Genomic DNA, 18,913 nt, shown 5'->3' with positions numbered 1-18,913 from the left:
TTTTCTTGCCGCAGCGACAAAATCTTCTTTTAAGTATCTATTATGCACAGTTACTACAATATTTTTAATTTTTGTTGAATTTCGCATCGGTATTCTCGCCACATAGCTAATTGAGACTTTCGTTAGAGGACACTTTATGAAGTTACCCAATTTATCTACGATTGAAAACAGGTTCTATCCACTGGTGTAAGGTATCCCTTTTATTTCTATATTATTTAAGAGTGAACGCTGTTCTTGGTCCCGGATAGTGTCTTGAATCTGCTCCATTTGCTTCTGTAGGCGATTAACTTCTTCTTTTGTTTTCAGTAACACTTGAACTTCGAGTTCGATTGCTCTTATTTTCTCAGTCAACGTTTCGACAGCACTGTGTACGAAATTCATTGATTTCTTGATGTCCTCTATGTCTGTTTTCACTGCCATGATGTTAGCAATATCGGCTTGAACTATTTTAACGCTCTCCGTAAGTGCCGCGAGGGCTGATATTTGCTTTGTTAGTAATCTTAGGTCGCGTGATATGCTCTCCATGTCTAGTATCGTTGGGGATTTCGTTTCGGCTGATTTCGAAGTGGGAACAGTAAGTGGACTCAAGGACCCCGATGTTTTGCACGTGGAACATCTCCATGTATTCCTTCCTTCACCTAACTTTCTGTATCCCATTTCCATGATACCCACACAGCCAAAGTCATAACGACCCTGACAAGTACTACATAGAACTCCATCTCTGAACTCTGCCTCACACCGTTGACACTTGTACATACTTCAAATATATTGATATACTAGCTGACCCGGCAAACGTTGTTTTGCCATATAAAGTATAATTCACGCGGTAATTTTATAAATAATAGCCTTTGTGTTATTCTGGTGTGTAAGCTATATTATTGTAAAGTTTCATCAAACTCAATATGCTGAAAAATGGCGCTTAGTCAATGTCTCCTTTCAAGCGTCGATATGCATATTATCTACTTCCTATTGATTACAGAAATGTTTCAGATTTTTCAATCGCACGAGATCAAAGGCTTGATACATGTTTGTATGTGATTAGCTCAGATATATCACGTGAAGTGAGAGCAGTTTGGAGCGACGCTGAAACTTTTCTTTACGTGATAAATGTTGTCGCAAATGGGACACATTGATTCAACAGAATTGTCGCGTACCTTATCTGGACGGAATTGCTCTTTATTAACTTAATATTCTTTATTCACAGAATATATAATATTTTCTTCTTTTTGACATCTTTAGGCACTGGATTCCATATTCCATATTCCACTTTATATTTAGATATTATGATGCATAATATCTAAATATAAAGTAAGAGTAAACATTTCACAATACAATCCATATGATTACCACAGAGTATCTAAGTAATGAATGAAATAAAAGTATATGTGACTTTGTCTGGCGTTAACATAACTCCCCGCCGTTGAAGACGGAAGTTCTTCAACTAATTAGATACTGGAAGGACAGGGCAAAGTTGAAGTAAGGGACATTACCTTTTGTAGTGGTTACATCAGCAACGCGTGGTATATTATCAGATCCAGGATATAATTTAGTTATTGGGCCAGCAATCCAGCATAATGGAGGCGCCGAGTCATCGCTAATTAGGACCAAATCTCCAATTTTGATACTAGATTTTTTCCACTTTGTCCGTCGTTGAAGCTCAAAGATGTACTCTCTCTGCCACCTCTTCCAAAAATGTTGACGAATGCGTTTCAATCGGTAATAGCGGTAGAGGCTGCTTTCTTTTTTGTTTTCCAAAGAAGGTGAAGGCAAAGCATTTGGGGTCTTCCAATTAAAATGCCCTGGGGATAGGAACAGGAAATGAGTGAGGAGGACAACGGACCCAAGCGACGACTGTTAACTACGGACTCCACTTGTGCAAACAAAGTTGTTTTTTTCCTGAAATGTCAGTTAAGAATTACCCATTACACGTTTTATATGAAATTTCGCGGACTTAACACCGACCTCCCAAATACCGCCAAATCATACGAAGGAGTAAAATTAAATTTGGTGCCTTACTGAGCTGCAAATTCAGAAAAAGATATATGAATAAGTTTATCTCTTTAGCAGCACAAAATTTCGCCGATTAATAGAAAATATTTACAGTCGCCGGCCCCGATGAAAAATACATCTAAGCATCGTTTAAAGAGTCTTTTGAAAAATTATTCACAGATTCAAGATACATTTATATATTATTAATGAATGTGATATAATCTAATTTTTCATAATCTAATTCCCATAATGGTAATCGTATACAGAATCTACCATTTCTTCGTCTGGTGGTATTATTTGAAAATGTGATTCACATTAACATGTTTTGTTATATTCATTAATATTCCCTTTTGTGGAAAGTCACACTCGTCTGCTGCATATCCTGCTTTGAAGACGAACTATGATATATATGACTAGGAGTATATTTCATTGAACGAACTTTGTAAGTGTTTATTCGGAGATTTATTTTAATATTTTTTAGTACTTATGTAAACTTAGCTTATTCATGCGGCCACCGGTTAACCAACCAAACTTCGAGTTATGTATTTTTGGGTTGTATTTGCCTAAAGATTTTTGCTCACTACCTATAACAGACCTTAACTTTAAAATCTGAACATAGGGACTGTAATTCGACGACATAGCTTTGGATAGAAATCGATAGGATCGACATAGAAATGGGAGAAGCACTTGGATGAGACGTATCAATTTCGATGGAATTAACCTTTGTTTCATTAAAATTATTATAACATTAAAGTATTGTGAAGTTTTTTGCATTGTCTGCAGGGACCCATGCGGCATTCACCAACAGGATGCCCTTGCCTTAAACAATTAGAACATACTTTCTATTTTGTAATATCGGCTAGCTTGTCCTTAATAGGTTTTGATTTGAATATATGGGAGTCATATGTTTTATGGTTTATATTATACCGTACCTTTTACTACATTTACTGTCGGAAATGATTTTATATTTGAATACTGTTTGTTATTATTACAGCCACATACTGATTTAGTGTAAATTTTATATTACTATCGGATTTATTGCGATGTATTGATTCGAGAACATCGGCACGATCAGTTAAAACCGCTTGAATTGTTCTAATCTAGGAAAGTCATCAAAGCCATTCCGATGCTCTTCCCTTCTTCTATTAAGCTCTTAGCCATAGCGGAGCACAATATTAGTTCTTGCTCGATTTGCTCTCGCTCATCAATTTCTGCATCTAAATTCTCTGAAATTAATGATTCTATTTGCCTTTGCAGCTCATCAAATTTAATTAATACTTAATTACACAGGCTGCCCACTGAGAACTCTGATCACATAGATGTTACTCATACAACAGGAACTTAATAAATTTAAGTAACAATGGATCTCAGCAAATGATAATTTTGTTACCAAAGAAGACTTGCAGCAAGAAATTAATAAAAACTGTAACAGTCGGTATTTAAATAATGAAGAGCAGGACAATGTGCAATGTGAAACTGAACCATATGATAATACAAACAGAGTTGTATAATAACACAGTGACTTTAGATCATTTGTAATCAGACAATAATGTTCATTTACACTCAATATGGTGACAGGCAAGTTAGATGGCAGGCGTCCCAGAGGCCGCAGTCCCACGAGATGGTCGGACCAAATACGTACTGCTCTAAACATCAACTTCCATGATACCCTTCATAAGGCTCAGGATCGCAGCAGATGGAGCGGAATCGTTCGGGAGAAACTGATGCAGCGGGGGAGTCACGACCCTCAGTAATGAGGAAAACGACGCGAGGAGGAGGACCCTCAATCAAGCCTGGTTGTTTTATACTATATAACGCCTGCTCAATTTGTATTAGCAATAGCGTCAAACATTAAATTGAGTAACAAAAATTATACAGTACAATCAAAAATTGAATCATCAGAATGGCAGCCATTGATCAACGCCGAAGATATCTATCAGTAAATGTTCTCAAGACTCTGATACGGATAAAATCGCATCCGATTCGGATCAACGTTCCTATGTCACGAGAAGGAGTAAGAGGAAACATGATGATGTTATGAAGCTAATGCTGAGTTAAAAGAATTGCTGTGTGAGATACAAAGAAAACAAGATATGCAATATGAAAAATTAGAACAGGATAGCGGTACTATCAAAGAAAAAAACCTTGACACTCAAATATCTCTTGATTTTATATCTGATAAATATGACTTATTATTAAAATTTGAAAAACTTGAAAAGGAAAACATCGCCTATAAGTTCGTATAAATAATCTGGTAAATAAAATTGAAGTACTTGAGAGAAACTCCTAAATCTTCTTCAGTTGAATTAAGAAATAGCCTTCTCCAACTGAAACATAAGGCAATTTGTTGTGCGTCTATCATAAAAACTTAGGCAAGACTGAAAGCCAGCCTATACCAGAATTTGAAATCCGTGACATATTTCAGATAAAAACGAAATCCAACAAAAAACGTTCTGTAATTGTGGACTTTACTACAAATATTTTGAAGGAAAGCTTATGAAGTCAGTGAGTACTTTTAACAAAACTAATAAAAATAAGCTTAACTCTACTCACCTCCAGATTCAGGGCGAATGCAAGCCAGTCTACGTTATGGATAACTTGGCAAGTAGAACAAAACACCTCCATTACCTAGCTAGAGAATATGTAAAAAAAACCCCGCACTGCTAGCTGTTGGATATCCTTTGGAAAGCTGTATATGCGGCAGATAGATGGACACCAATATATTCGCATAAATTGTGATGCAGCTATTTCTAGTGTAAACTCTCTGTGACTAGTGTCCATATGCAATTATAAAAATAAAGACTCTTAAATTTCAAAGACTCGAAACCATACAAAGGAGATTTACTAAATATTTAGCATACAGTGCTCAGGGTATATCCCACAGAAGCTCTTATAGTGACAGAAGTAATTTTTTTAAGTTTATGACCGACGTAATAATTTAAGTTTAGTTTTCTTATATAAATTAATAAATGGTATTATTTATTGTCCTAAATTATTAGAAGCTGTTAAAATATACGTCCCTCACAACATGCCTCGTAAAGCTAATTCGTGTATTTTTGATATACCGTGCTATCGAACAAACTTAGGCTCATTTTCACCCGTATCACGACTGCTTAGGTAGTACAATGAAATAAATAAAGAAATAGTGAACATAGACATATTTTCCAATAGTCTACAAGAATTTAACGTAATCTTCGAAAACTTAACAATAAATAAAAAACACTCGGTATTTATAGAAATAAATAAATAATTAAATATCTTTTTTCCTTTTATATGTAATAATTAAACTTATGTAACTTAAAGTCTATAATCAACTTTAAATTGTTATTAAATTTTATTTTAAATTATATTGGTAATTAGTTAATAGTTAGTAATAATAAGTTTGTAATAATTAATAATAGTCACAGTAGCAACTGTGAATGTTGTGTACATCTATTATTGGTACTCGCATCAGTAATGTAATTTCCTAGATAGTGTTATATGTAATTGTTATATGTGTGTACTGTTGATGTACCTTTTAAAATAAATAAATAAAAATAAATCTTAACTATTATTTTACACAATAGGGGGTAGGCCCCTACAGTATACTACAGAAATAGCGTACCGCTACACTCCAACACAAATAAGTTTGTGGTTATTACTGTGTACCTAACTAATACAATAGACAGCTTACAATTAATACACAAAACATGCTTTTTTAAGATAAAAAATAATCATAAATGGGTTGGTAATTCTTTGTTACTAGTTAAATACTTTTGATAAGCTTACATATATTTTTTGAGTTATTTTCATATTGTAATTATTATAATTTCGTATCTTACTGAACAGTTTATTAAATTGGAATAACGAACTTCGCTCCTGACGGAAATCTCCCGATCACTTAATTGTTTTTTTATATTAAAATAATATTATTAGATAGGTAGAATAGGTATAGAAGGTATAGTCTTATACCTTTAGGTATATATCTTTAAGGTATATATATAAAGTAACAAAGCAAACGGTAATTAATATAATAAGATAGGTATAAATAATATTATAAGATATGTATAATAATATTATAAGATAGGTATATTTTTTATCATCGGAATCCGAATACTAAAACTATTAAAATAACTTGTCGTATTATTTCTACTCTTCTACCAGATACTATTCATTCACTGCATAAAAACCATTAAGTTCAATCGTCCATACGTACCTACGATGATCCCCATCTGTACGAATTATCTCTCGGAACGAGCTGGTTCTCTGTACGCCACATTTATATGGACAACATTATAAAACAGACTATAATAATTAATATATCACACTGATCTAATTATTATTGAAAATTAACCTTTGAATAACAAAAATTAAAATTTGGTAAGCAAATTTATGTAATGACTCCAAATATAAATTTAAATGCGTTCAACCGTCTTATTATTAGATTGAAAGAAAAAAAATATCATCAATACCGTAAAATTTAACTTGTTGTTTGAGGGAGTCATAGAAACTAAATATGGCAATATAACGCTCAGGTTAGGTAGCCTAACGGCTAGAGGTAAAATAACTGTGAACGCACTATAATCAAAATGACGATATTATTTTTAATGTGGAATAAGACTTGATAGCAAACAGTTTTGAACCTACTGTCAATGAGGCCAACTGCCTTGTAAGTACAATACAAAATGCTGAAACAATCATACCTATCCATATACAGAAAACCAGCTTTCCGTCATATTGATGTATTTATAAAATCTTTAAATATCTTGTTAGAATCCCTAAGTCATTAAACATAATAATACAGATCCGAATTTACAAAAATATCTCAATCTTACTTCCGCGCATAGACCAAAGAGAATTAAAACACTACTACATTCAAGAGACGGGAGTGCCAATATAATAAATATATAGGGTTGGAATCAATCAATAATTTTTATCGATAATTATATAATTAATAGATTAGAATTAGATAATTATATATATAAGATAATTATATATATATAAATTAATATAAATAATTTCTAATTTTAAGGTTCTCTTTTTTTATTTAATATGGACCTAAGCAAAGTCTTACTAATTTAAACTAAGGGATACGTTTTAGTTATCTCAAAAAAAAAACAATTAACATACTCGTAATTAATATTTTATTAATAGTTTTGTTTTGCGTTGTAGTTTAGGCTTAGACAGTCGGTTCAGACGAATACCAAATATTCGTTTTTCAGAAATTGCAATAAAGTCGTAGGCGTGGGTCCTGAATCTGAAATTATAATAGAATACTTATTAACAGAAGTTAGTTGACCCTAATTTTTAGGCTTTAAATATTTTTTTCACATCATAACCACAATACAATATAATAAATAGGATTTCAAAGGTTAATAAACTCATAAACTATTATACTAAGATCAATAAACTTATTGATCAAAAATATAGATAGTTACCATAAAAATTAAATAAATAAAAATTAATTTAATAATAATTTCAAATAAAATATCGACAATCAATAAAAAAGTGGCAAACACTACAGATACATTATAATATTATAATTTTTACTCTAGATGAATTAAATCAATTCTCTATCACTTTAAGCATTATTATTACCTTATTATTTGTTCATAAGTGCTTACCTTTCTTTATCCAAAAATAATTTAGCCATGAAAATTCTCTAACTCCCATCTGACCAGCCAAATTTTAAACCACATATTTAACAGAATTTTTTATTGCATCATACGACAAATGGGATTGAATAGTTCTTAGTATTTTGAATAATTAATTAAGTAGAGTTGCCATACGTCTCGTATACACGGGACTGTCACCGTATTTAAATATTCCGTCCCGTAGATGTGCTGGAAGTTTCTTATTAGTTCTTCTCCTCCATTCCAAAGCCCTTTAACGAACTGATGTGTACCTTCATGACGTATCCCAAGTGTTGCTTAAACATGTTATGTTATAAATGCTAAAATATATAAATTTATATTCTATTCTATTGCTACATTTTCCATATTTATTGTGATTTTCGAAATTTTTTACAAAATATAGAAATTCAACTCGAGCCAAGCGCGTGCGTGACGAGCGGGGGATGTAAGGACACACACTCATAACGGAAGTAGAAATAATATTTTAAATAATTACGGCTCAATGGAAACCAGAACGGTTGTCGGTAGAGAACATTTAATCCATATTGATTCGTCGACAGATTCGTCACTATAATTTTTAAATGACAGGTGCTCAATTCTATGATTAAATTGAAAACGAAAAGAGACCATTTCAAACAATGATATTATATGCAATAAAGAGGATAGATATCGCACTAGCGTGCGCAAAATGTTGCAGACAAATTCAGACAATTGTCGTAATTTCATTTAGTCGGCTAATAGCAGCGAGCTACGCAGAACGTTTTCGCGGCGTGACAATAATAATCTAAAATGCCAACCTGTGTGTTAACAAAATGTAAAAACTATGTTTTCAAGATATATAAGAGTGAAGGTATTTCATACCATACGAAATTATATAAAAGAACGTCGTATTTGTATTTTATCACGATTTTATTTCTTATTTACAAATAAATCTCGAATTATTAACATGGTGGTTCGAGCAAGATAGAGAATATGATGTCAACTGCAGCGCGACAAGGGCAAATAGTGTGTGTCATAGATTAAACAACCAGAAGTGAAATCATAGGCAGAATACATAGCGTTCGTAACCGCTTGATTGCGGAACTTGAGTTTTCTTGTTAGTTAGTGGGCGTCTTTCTTAAATAATATTATGATGATTATAATAAGTTCTGGCTTTCAAAGTCTTATAAAAAAGGTGGTATAGAATGAGATTAGTTATAGCAGGCTATTTGATATTTTATTAGTACTTAACCTTGGAATGTATGGAACGTACCAGGAGTTCTACTCACAAAATCGACAACGGCATATTTGGAACGATACGATAATACTCCGAATATACCGCAACTACCCTGTTTGCTGCGGGATGATCGAGGTAGTATATTTTAGGACAATTTAGGAAATGACGTAAAAAAGGCGTTGTTGCAGTGAATGTAATACGAAATTTAATATTTTTAATAAACAAGTGCGTATAGCTGAACTATCAATCTACAAAAACAAGTTTTAGGGTAGGTAGCGGACGTAGACAGTAAGTGCTATCTGCTTGCGTAGGAGTTTTTTCAGTAACACTGCCCTTTCGGTATATCACTTGCTAACTGCAGAGGAATCAGTGGATCACTTTCTGTTTCTTCCATTATCTTACTGTAATAAACCCTCAACAAAAATACATTCAAAAATAATATAATATACAAGAAATAATAATTGTAAACTTAAAACTTTTTGCGAGCCTTCTCGTCTTTAGTAAAATTGTAAAAATGGAACCCTTACTGTTAATACATTTCGGTTTTGTTTTGATATGTCTGTATGTTTTTTATTATTTTATGTACAAATAATTTATATCATTAATATGGCTATATATTATAATAAATATTTCTTTTTTTTAAATCAATAACACCTAATTTACCTAATTTAAATGTAGTTTTACTACTTTTTAATTTTATTACATGAACTCATGAATTAATCGTATTTTAGGCATAAATCACGGTGTATGGTAAATGATTCTGTGTTTTTGCTATGCAAATACGAAGCAATTAGCAAATTATTATATTATTATCTCTTTTTCACTTGCGATAATTGCATTTACTATCCTTCTTTGACGTGTAATCGTAATGTAGTGTGCTATTGCAATGTTAAATTATTCATATTGTGTGCGTTTGAGTATCATTTACAAACACCGAATGTTGTCTAGGTAACCTATGTATACTTTTAAATATCATTGATTTCAAAAGTAAAATCAACCTCAAATTGTGACTGGACGAAATTATAAACTGATATTAACTTAAATGAAACTTTATTACTGTACTCCTAATACTGCATACTAACATACTACTCCTAATACATACATAAAAACTTTAATTTTTATTTTCTTTATCTGATTCAAAATACTCTTTAGTTTTATGATAAAATAAAGGGTACTTCACTACAATTATTAATTTTAGTATATAGATTAGAAAGTCTTACGCATTTATTCTATAAATAATTAAGCAGATTGCCCTGAATAATACACGAATAAAGTAAAAGAAAGCGAAAATTCGTAACAAAAATTGTAAACAGTCACTTTTATTTTCAATTAATGACATGTCACATGACAATCAAACCAAAACAATCAAAAGAGTCGAATATATGTTAGAGCGAGACAGCGTTTGCTGCCATTAGTTTTAGTGCAATGCCAAACACATTCGAGTTTATTAGAGAGTAGCGCCAGGCTGCATGGACTGCTTCCAGTCCATACCATAGCTACTAGACTTCAAAACTGTCTCGATCATGTTTTAGTAAAAACCACCCTCACTTGTACTACCCTAGTTTTAAAAAATAGTTTGACAGATCATTCTAGCGTGATGTTCTCTATCGATCTAAGGAGGCGCATTAACCAAAACACATCAAAACATAAAATTACTAAAATTGATTACCATGGTATCTCATCGGACCTGAAACAAGTCGACCTTGTGCCACTCCTGACTTCAAATGACCCCAACGAGTCTGCTTCTATGCTAGTAGACATACTTACGAAAAATATTGTTAAACATTCTTGCACGGTAACTTTACCACGTAGTAAGAGGCCTATAAAACCATGGATGACCCCTGGCCTATTACGTTGCTTGAGAACGAGGGATAAAATGCACGCTAAGCTGAAAACGGATCCTCATAATGAAATACTTAGCGTGACTTATCGAAGATACAGAAATTTCACATTGTACAGTACTGTACATTGCTCCGAAAATTAAAAACCCAATACGAAAAGTCATAACTGGAAATTTCGAGTAAACCAAGTGTAAAAAAGACTTGGGTTGCTATAAAATTGATCACAAACTATAAATCGAAATCAAACACAAGTCATGAATTATTAGCCAATAACCCTACACGACTAACCGCAGTTGATTCTATGAATGATTACTTCGCGAATATAGGAAAAGACATGGCAAATTCAATAAATCATTTAATTTACCCAACATGTTCCCGGTTAGAAACGTTACCTTCTCCTCCTTCATCGTTTGGCCTTTTGGAAACTGACATTGGCAAAGTTAAAATTCTAATAAACTCTCTCAAAAATACTAGTTCGGTTGGGTGGGTTAATTTTAATGCAAAAATAATAAAAGAGAATAAAGAGATCTTAGCTGTCCCGCTAGTCCCTATCTATAAAAGTGGGGATAAGACAGTAATAAAAAATTATCGACCTATTGCTATACTCCCTTCCCTTTCTAAGATACTTGAAAGAATTCTTTATAACGGACTCATCGATTACTTAGAAAAAAATCAGATTATATCTAATAATCAGTTCGATTTTAGAAAAACTCTATCTACTGCTGACGCAGTCTTTGAGCTAATAAACACTGTTGCAGGGAAGTTGGACGCAGTGCAGAAATGTCTTACAATTTTCCTAGATTTTGCCAAAGCATTCGACACGGTATCAATTGAGATTTTAGTAAAAAAGCTCGACCAGTTAGGTGTACGAGGCCACCAGCTGGGCTTATTAGATGATTATTTAAAGGGGAGATCTCAGTGTTTGCGTATTGATGATATCACCAGTAGCCCTCGCGATGTTATCTATGGCGTCCCTCAAGGGAGTATAATCGGTCCAACTCTCTTCTTAGTTTACATCAATCAGTTATGTAACATGCCAATACACAACGGCCGCATAATTACATTCGCCGACGATACTGCTTGCACGTTCTGGGGAGGGAGTTCGAACGAAGCCTTTGTAAATGCTCACTTTGTAAACTATATGACAATCTCAATTAAAAAAAAAACTTCCAACCGTCAGTAGATTGTTTTCATATCATAGCTAATTCTTGTTCCTGTATTGCGCTGTCGACTTCCTCTTCATGTAATTGTCGAATATTCAACGGAACTACAACAGCAAAATATTTATTATATTAATTTCAATTTAATGCAATTCCATAAATATAGTCCTTAAATATAACATTTGAAGTTAATACTGTAATTATTATACAAGGCAGTATATTATGGATACCCAGTTTGGGTGTCGCAATTTGTTCTGAACAGCAGACCGTAGTAGGGAGACCCATATTTTAATTTATTTTAGTGTGGCTCGTTTAAAAAATCATTTACGACATAGTAACATTTTTCTAATAAAACGTTTTTCAGTGTTTTAATAAATTCATTTTCATCATTTATGCTTCGAATTTTGTTTGCCAGATTATTATATATTTTTATAGACATTCCATAAGGACTCGATGTATGTAGTACTAAATCTGATTTTGGGACGTTTAATTTATTTATATATCTTTCGGGATATCGACGGGGCTTATTTTCTTTCTTTGTGTAATTGTGTATATTATTTTTAACAAATTTGCATATTTCGAAGATATATTTGGAGGGTAGGGTTAGAATATTTATTTTTTTGAAATGGGGTAGACATGAGTCTGTTATTTTTAAATGGCCAGTATTCGTATGCACTTTTTTTGTAATATAAATAGATCCTGGGCATTTGTGCTGTTTCCCCAGAGAATAACTCCGTACCTCTAAAATGCGTAGCCATAAGCATAATACGCGGGGAGTGCGGTTCTTAAGTTGGTAGTTCTTTTTAGTTCTCTGAGTCCATATATAAACTTCGATAATTTTGTTTTTGTTGATTTCAATGCCTAAAAATGTTAATTTCTCGGCGCATTCGATGTCCGTGTTTTTAAAAGTATATTTAATATTTAATGGTTTCCTTTGGTTCGGTAGAAATTGGATTATTTTTGTTTTATTATAGTTTATTTCTAATTTATGGTCATTCATCCAGTCAGTAATGTCATTTAATAGTCGAGTGATTTTATCATTATAATTATATTTTTTTGTTGAAGGACTTCCTTTATTACTTAATAAAGAAATGTCATCAGCAAATAATATACAATGTTTGTCAAAAATTTTCGGCAAGTCATTTATATAAATTAAAAACAAAATACACCCAAGGGCACTTCCTTGGGGTATTGAGTTAGTCATGGTTGTTATGTCCGATCTGATGTAGCTTACTAGCCCTGTTTTATGGTCACAATTTTCTACGTCGACGTATTGTTCGCGGTTTTCTAAATACGATTTAAACCATTCGTGTGGTGTGCCTCGTATGCCTATGCCATAGTGTCATAGATGTCATCTTAGATAATAATTTAATTTTGAACCACATATTGTTCATTTAAGTACGCGAATTCGTAAACTGATAGTTTTATTAAAAAATATTTGTCATCCTGCAGATCCTAAACTAATGAAGATTATTAGCATGCCTTGTGCGAATCTCTAGTTTCTTACTGTATGTCGTGGGGAGGTGCTGCAAAAACTCAATTCATAACAGAAGAAAGAGCTCAAAGAGCCATACCTACTTAAGATGAGTCACTTCCATTTATTCTTGTATCCTACCTCTGTTTTATATCAAGACAGTAATGTACTAACTGTGAGGCACAACGATTCAGAGATTAATGTTACGATTTCATGGTCTGGTTGATGTGGAAGACATAAATGAAGCCCAAAATAGACGTATTAAAGATAAACTATTTAGCGTACCAAAATTTAATACATTCTTCATCAATAAATTCCCATGTTATTTAGGTAGCTTTTTATTTAATAATATAAATAAAGAGCTAAAATGTCGAAATTGAGTTAAGAACACGAAACTAGAATGGCAGCCCTACTGTCACTCTTTCTTTGTCTAGTGTTGTGATCATTTGTTTTCGTTATTGTTTCTAACATTTTACAAATTCTTGTTAAGGGTAAAAGCAAATAGTTATGTTGAACAAAACACGAGGTCAACACATTTTTTTACTTTATTGGGACCAACAAAACGTATGTAACACATTATATTATAGCTAGGTATAATTAACAAGCCACATCAACTGTGAAACCAGTTCTACATTAGCCGCAGATTATAAAGCGAGATACATTTATAAAAAGACTATATTAAAAGACTACACTTAACATTTGTAAAGTAATTCGAAGTAAGTAATTCCATTTCTAAAATCTATTTAAAGTAACTTCACAAAAAAAATGTAGTAGTTTAAATAAAAAATATTAAAAAGAACACCTATTCGACATATTTTAAACGATAGTATGTTAAGCTTTTACATAATTAATGCTTTACATAGGTAGGTACATAAATAAACTAAATTCATTTGGTTTTATAGTGATTAGCATTTAAAATAGCTTTTACAACTTATTTAATAATGATATTCCTAAAGCTATCCAGAACTGCAACATGTTTCTATTTGCCGATGCCTTAAAAATAGGCTGAACCATAATAAATGAAAATGATTGTCATTTACTACAAGATGACATTAATAACCTAACTAAATTTTGTAAATATAGTAAAATGTATCTTAATACTGAGAAATGCTTCTCAATTACAGTTTCATGAAAAATAAATATCAACGTGCTGACACATACAAGATGACATTAATAACCTAACTAAATTTTGTAAATATAGTAAAATGTATCTTAATACTGAGAAATGCTTCTCAATTACAGTTTCATGAAAAATAAATATCAACGTGCTGACCAATACAAGATTGCCCATATAACTTTAACAACTACTGATGAAATCAGAACTTTAGGTACTTATTACAAATGATAAACAGTTACGGTTCATAGATACAATTGCCAATTCTGCACTCAATACACTAGGGTTTGTGATGCGACAAGGAAAGCATTTTATTAAGCCAGTTACTCTTATTATATCTTGTCTTAAATAAAGCAAGCTCGAGTATTGTTTCACGTCTGGTCCACTTGCTATAACATCCACATAAAAAGAATAGAAAGTATTAAAAAAACAGTTTTTACGATATTTATCTTACAAATTTCATACACCCAGAATATTGGACACCTAGTGTAGCCGGCTTGAGTTCTTTAAAATACAGACGTTAAGAAGAGAGGCGAATATTGTTAGACTTTAAGTTCTTACATAAACTGTTTCACAATTTAATTGATAGCCCAGACTTGCTGACGAAACTGTGTATTAATGTACATCGTACTGCCCCTTGAAGCCAACGCCCAATTTTTTACAGTAATAAAAGTTAATACAAATAAACCTCGGCAAAAATTCTCCAATCGAGCGAATGTCAAGAGAATATAGTGAGTACCTAAATAAAATACTAGACTCGGACATTAGTGCAGATGGGCTAAAAAAAATAACAAATATACTAAAATTAATAATATAATGAGTAAATACTGTTGTATCTTATCTTGATACATAACATATTTGATACACTGTAATTTAACTAAAGGACTGTAATCCAACTTGTATAATATGGTAAGAAAGATAACAGTTAATGAATGATGTGTAAACCTGCAAGTTATCTGTACACTTAGATATATATTTTATTTTTTGTATGTAATTTATGTATTAGTGTGCGATTATTGGATTTCCGAAAAAATAATTGTAATTGTATTTTAAATGCCATGTTATTTCCAGAGGCAACCGTAGTCTATGCAAATTCAATAACAATTATAGGTAGATATGTAAATAAATTTAAAATATAATTTAATAACAAATAAATGTCTTATCTATAACAACTCCTAGGTATTTTATTATTCTCGTTTTACAAACCCAACAGCATCCTGTGTTTGTGTGAAGACTTTCTAACAATTATTATGTCATTAAACGCAGAAAATTTGTTTTGAAGTGATATACATTGTTTTGAGAACCGACATGAATAATTAGCATACATAAATGTTTTTCAATTAGTTGAATTGAGATGACATAGGTTGCTCACATAAATCAGAAACCTTGTAGGACTGAGGACACTCTCCTGGGGTACTCCGTAAGTTACTGGATGGAACGGGCTAAGGTAATTTTTAATTTATCTATTCTTACACTTTGCTGTCTGTTTGTAAGAAAATGCTTAAAAGTGCATGTCACCTTTATAACCATTTTGTCTAATAGTAGTGGTATAAAGTCGTAGAATCTGTATGTCCAAGGCTTTCACAAGGTCCAGAATTACGTCGACGTAGTTTTCTACCACATTTGATACTGTAGCCCCTGTTGATTTATCTGATCTTAAGCCATATTGATGTTTTGATAGTTTCTTTAACTAAAAAAAGAAAATACATACAGACAAATACATACAGTCTGAAAAAGTTGTATATAGTAGAACGGGTACTAAGTACAATGCTACGTAACGTTTTTGACATGCATAATAGCATCATTTCAGATCAGGAAGCCAATACTTGAGGTCGAAAACAAAATTTGAGGTCGTGTGCATATTCAAGAAATTCATAACATATTAAAGAAATTTTATGACCTTGGAACACTTGTGAAGATCAGTAACAAACAGTATAAACAAAAGCGGTTCCCGGATTGACCCCTGCGGTATCCCGCATATGAAATATATGAAACTTTCGACTCATCTCATCGAACACTACCTTAACATTTGAACCCTCACGAGATTTTCTAACAGCTATTTAGGTCCACTCTGTCAAAAGGTTTACCAAAGTCGGGCATAGATCGTCCTGCGTGTTTCTTTAACTTTGTTTTAGCGTCCAGAAAGCGTTCAAAAGTCACGAAAGTGGCCAGATGTCAATCATAGAGACCGGCGGGGGCGGGCACGAACCTGGTTGATAAAACAAATAATTATGCAATATATGTAATTGAATGTTTATTGGAAACGAGTGTGGCTCGCGAGTCAGGCGGCGGGCTCTCGGTGCAGCATCAGGAAGTCCATGAGCGTGGCGGGCAGAGCGGCGCGCACGGGCGCGGGCAGGTCGCGCGGGCAGGCGGCCAGCAGCGCGCGCGCGGCCAGGCATGCCAGCGGCGTGTGGCGCGCGGGGCACACGCGGGCCGCGCGGTTGAGGGCCAGCAGCTCGCCCGCCGAGTTGGAGAACTTGTTGAGCTGGTCCAGGTGCGCGCCGCCCGCCAGCAGCGCCTCCACCAGCTGCGGGCGACCCGGACATTCAATGTACTCGCCCACAAATTAGAAATGCGACTACAAATACATACGGATTTTTTAATTTATATTACAGGGAATAAACGAGCACACGGCTCGCGAAGCGGTGAGGCGACCGACACCGGGCGCCGAGAGATCCGTTGCCGACCTTTCGGCCGGGAGTATGTTCTCTCTTAACGTTCTCCTTGACGGACTTGAAAGTATCCGACTCTGTTTGTTAGATAGTAGTATTGGAAGGAGACGCTATCGGTTATAGCAAGCGTTCCGTGTTCCATTGTAGAATGGAGTGAGATATTCAAATTCATTTTTATTCAAAATAGGATGCGACATCACTTATTGAAAGTCAAAAACTACCACATAAAACTTGGCTTCTTTTTACTCTGAATAAGACCGAAGTGTCATCCGCAAACAATACTACCTTGTGTTTTTTTAACAAGGTTCCAAAGATCATTTATAGAAATTAGGAATATGAAGGGTCCAAGAATAGACCTTTGTGGTACCCCCATACCGAGAGGAGTCCCAGGAGATCTCCTGCCATTTACATCAACCCTCATAATCCTATTATTTAAATATGAGATCAGAAGATCGAGCGCAGATCCTCTTACAACATAGTGACATAACTTCCTGACCAGTGTTGAATGTTGAACACAATCAAAAGCCTTAGATAAATTACAGAAGATACCAAGAGCATTGCAAAACTAGTGGTGCTATGACGTCAATTACTTTTACAGATATTCCCATTATATCAGCAGTATTTTTCATATATAAAGATCTGAAATTTTAATTATTTCTGCTGGGCTAACATTACTGAATTTGAAATTATGTTTGCATTCGTTAATATTTTCCAAAAGAAGTGACTCAACAACACTAGTGGAGGAGACAAGAGTGCTTGTTCTAAAAACATGAATGTCAGAAAATAGTTTCTGAAAAGCAGAAGCTGCTTCCTGCTCAGAGTGGATTTTGGTTTTGTTTATTATTAGATTATATTCAAAACAAAAGATATTAAAAAGATGATTATAAAGAAAGTTGACTAAGTTGTCGGACTTGTTGTAGGGTATGATAGCTGACCGAGTATGGAGAAAATATAGGATTGTATGGATAACCCATTGGGAATGGGTTACCCATAACCCATGGCACATAGATCGACGGACAGATGGCCGGTGGAGAAGTAACGTCCTCGAATGGCGACCACGTACCGGAAGACGCAGTGTCGGCAGGCCCCCCACATTATAGACCGACTATCTGGTCAAGATCGCCGGAATACGTCGGATGAGAGCAGCGCGGGACTGACCGTCGTGGAGATCTTCGCCGGAGGCCTTCGTCCAGCAGTGGACGTCTTCCGGGCGAGATGATGATGATAGGGTCGGAGGGCTCACCGAGTTGGAGAAATTGTAGGGTATGCAGGCGACGTGCAGCGCGGTGGAGCCCGCCTCGTTGGGCGCGCGCGGGTCGGCGCCGCAGCGCAGCAGCAGCGCCACCACGGGCTCGCTGGGGAACACGCGCGGCGAGCGCTGCGGCGCCAGCCCGCGGGCCGCGAGCGCCGTGTGCACCGTGTTCAGGCTGGACGCCGCCAGGTGCAGCAGCGAGTCACCCGTCTGGCCCGAGCGCAGCCCCAGGAGCACCACGCGCCGCGCGCCCGCCTCCGTCTGTCACGGACCGCCGGCCGTTAGGGTGATACACGAGTGATGAGCTATTTGCTTCTCTTTTAGTAAATAGATCGATACCCAAATCGGTTGCTATGTTGCTATCAACTACTAGCCATTCCACTTAAAATTATATTTTACATCTACTTTTCCCACGTGGAAATTAGCTAATGTCGTACCAATATTTAAGAAAGGAGATAAATCTGATGTTTCTAATTATTGACCCATTTCTCTACTATCTATATTTCCGAAAGCCTTTGAAATAATTTTACATAAATTTATGATTTGGCATTTTAAAGAACATATTTTTAACACTCAGCAT

At 34.3% G+C, this 18,913-nt stretch overlaps 1 protein-coding gene across 3 annotated transcripts in view; it reads right to left on the bottom strand.

The window, feature by feature from the left end:
- Positions 1-13,819: 13,819 nt before the first annotated feature.
- Positions 13,820-18,913, bottom strand: part of LOC126972290 (protein fem-1 homolog C) — a 70,420-nt gene continuing 65,326 nt past the window's right edge. For 2 of the 3 annotated variants that reach the window (XM_050818938.1, XM_050818939.1), the window contains exons 9-10: positions 18,325-18,594; positions 13,820-16,936 (exon numbers count right to left, since the gene is read on the bottom strand). In XM_050818938.1, the coding sequence (XP_050674895.1) occupies positions 16,688-16,936; positions 18,325-18,594 (519 nt within the window). In that variant the 3' untranslated portion in view covers positions 13,820-16,687. The remainder of the gene's footprint in view (positions 16,937-18,324; positions 18,595-18,913) is intronic. The other variant, XR_007731112.1, reaches the window with a different exon arrangement.

This window comes from Leptidea sinapis, chromosome 26, assembly GCF_905404315.1.
Source record: "Leptidea sinapis chromosome 26, ilLepSina1.1, whole genome shotgun sequence".
Taxonomy (NCBI): Eukaryota; Metazoa; Arthropoda; class Insecta; order Lepidoptera; family Pieridae; genus Leptidea; species Leptidea sinapis.
The sequence above is the reverse complement of the archived record's forward strand: the minus strand, read 5'-3'. Positions and strand labels throughout refer to the sequence as shown.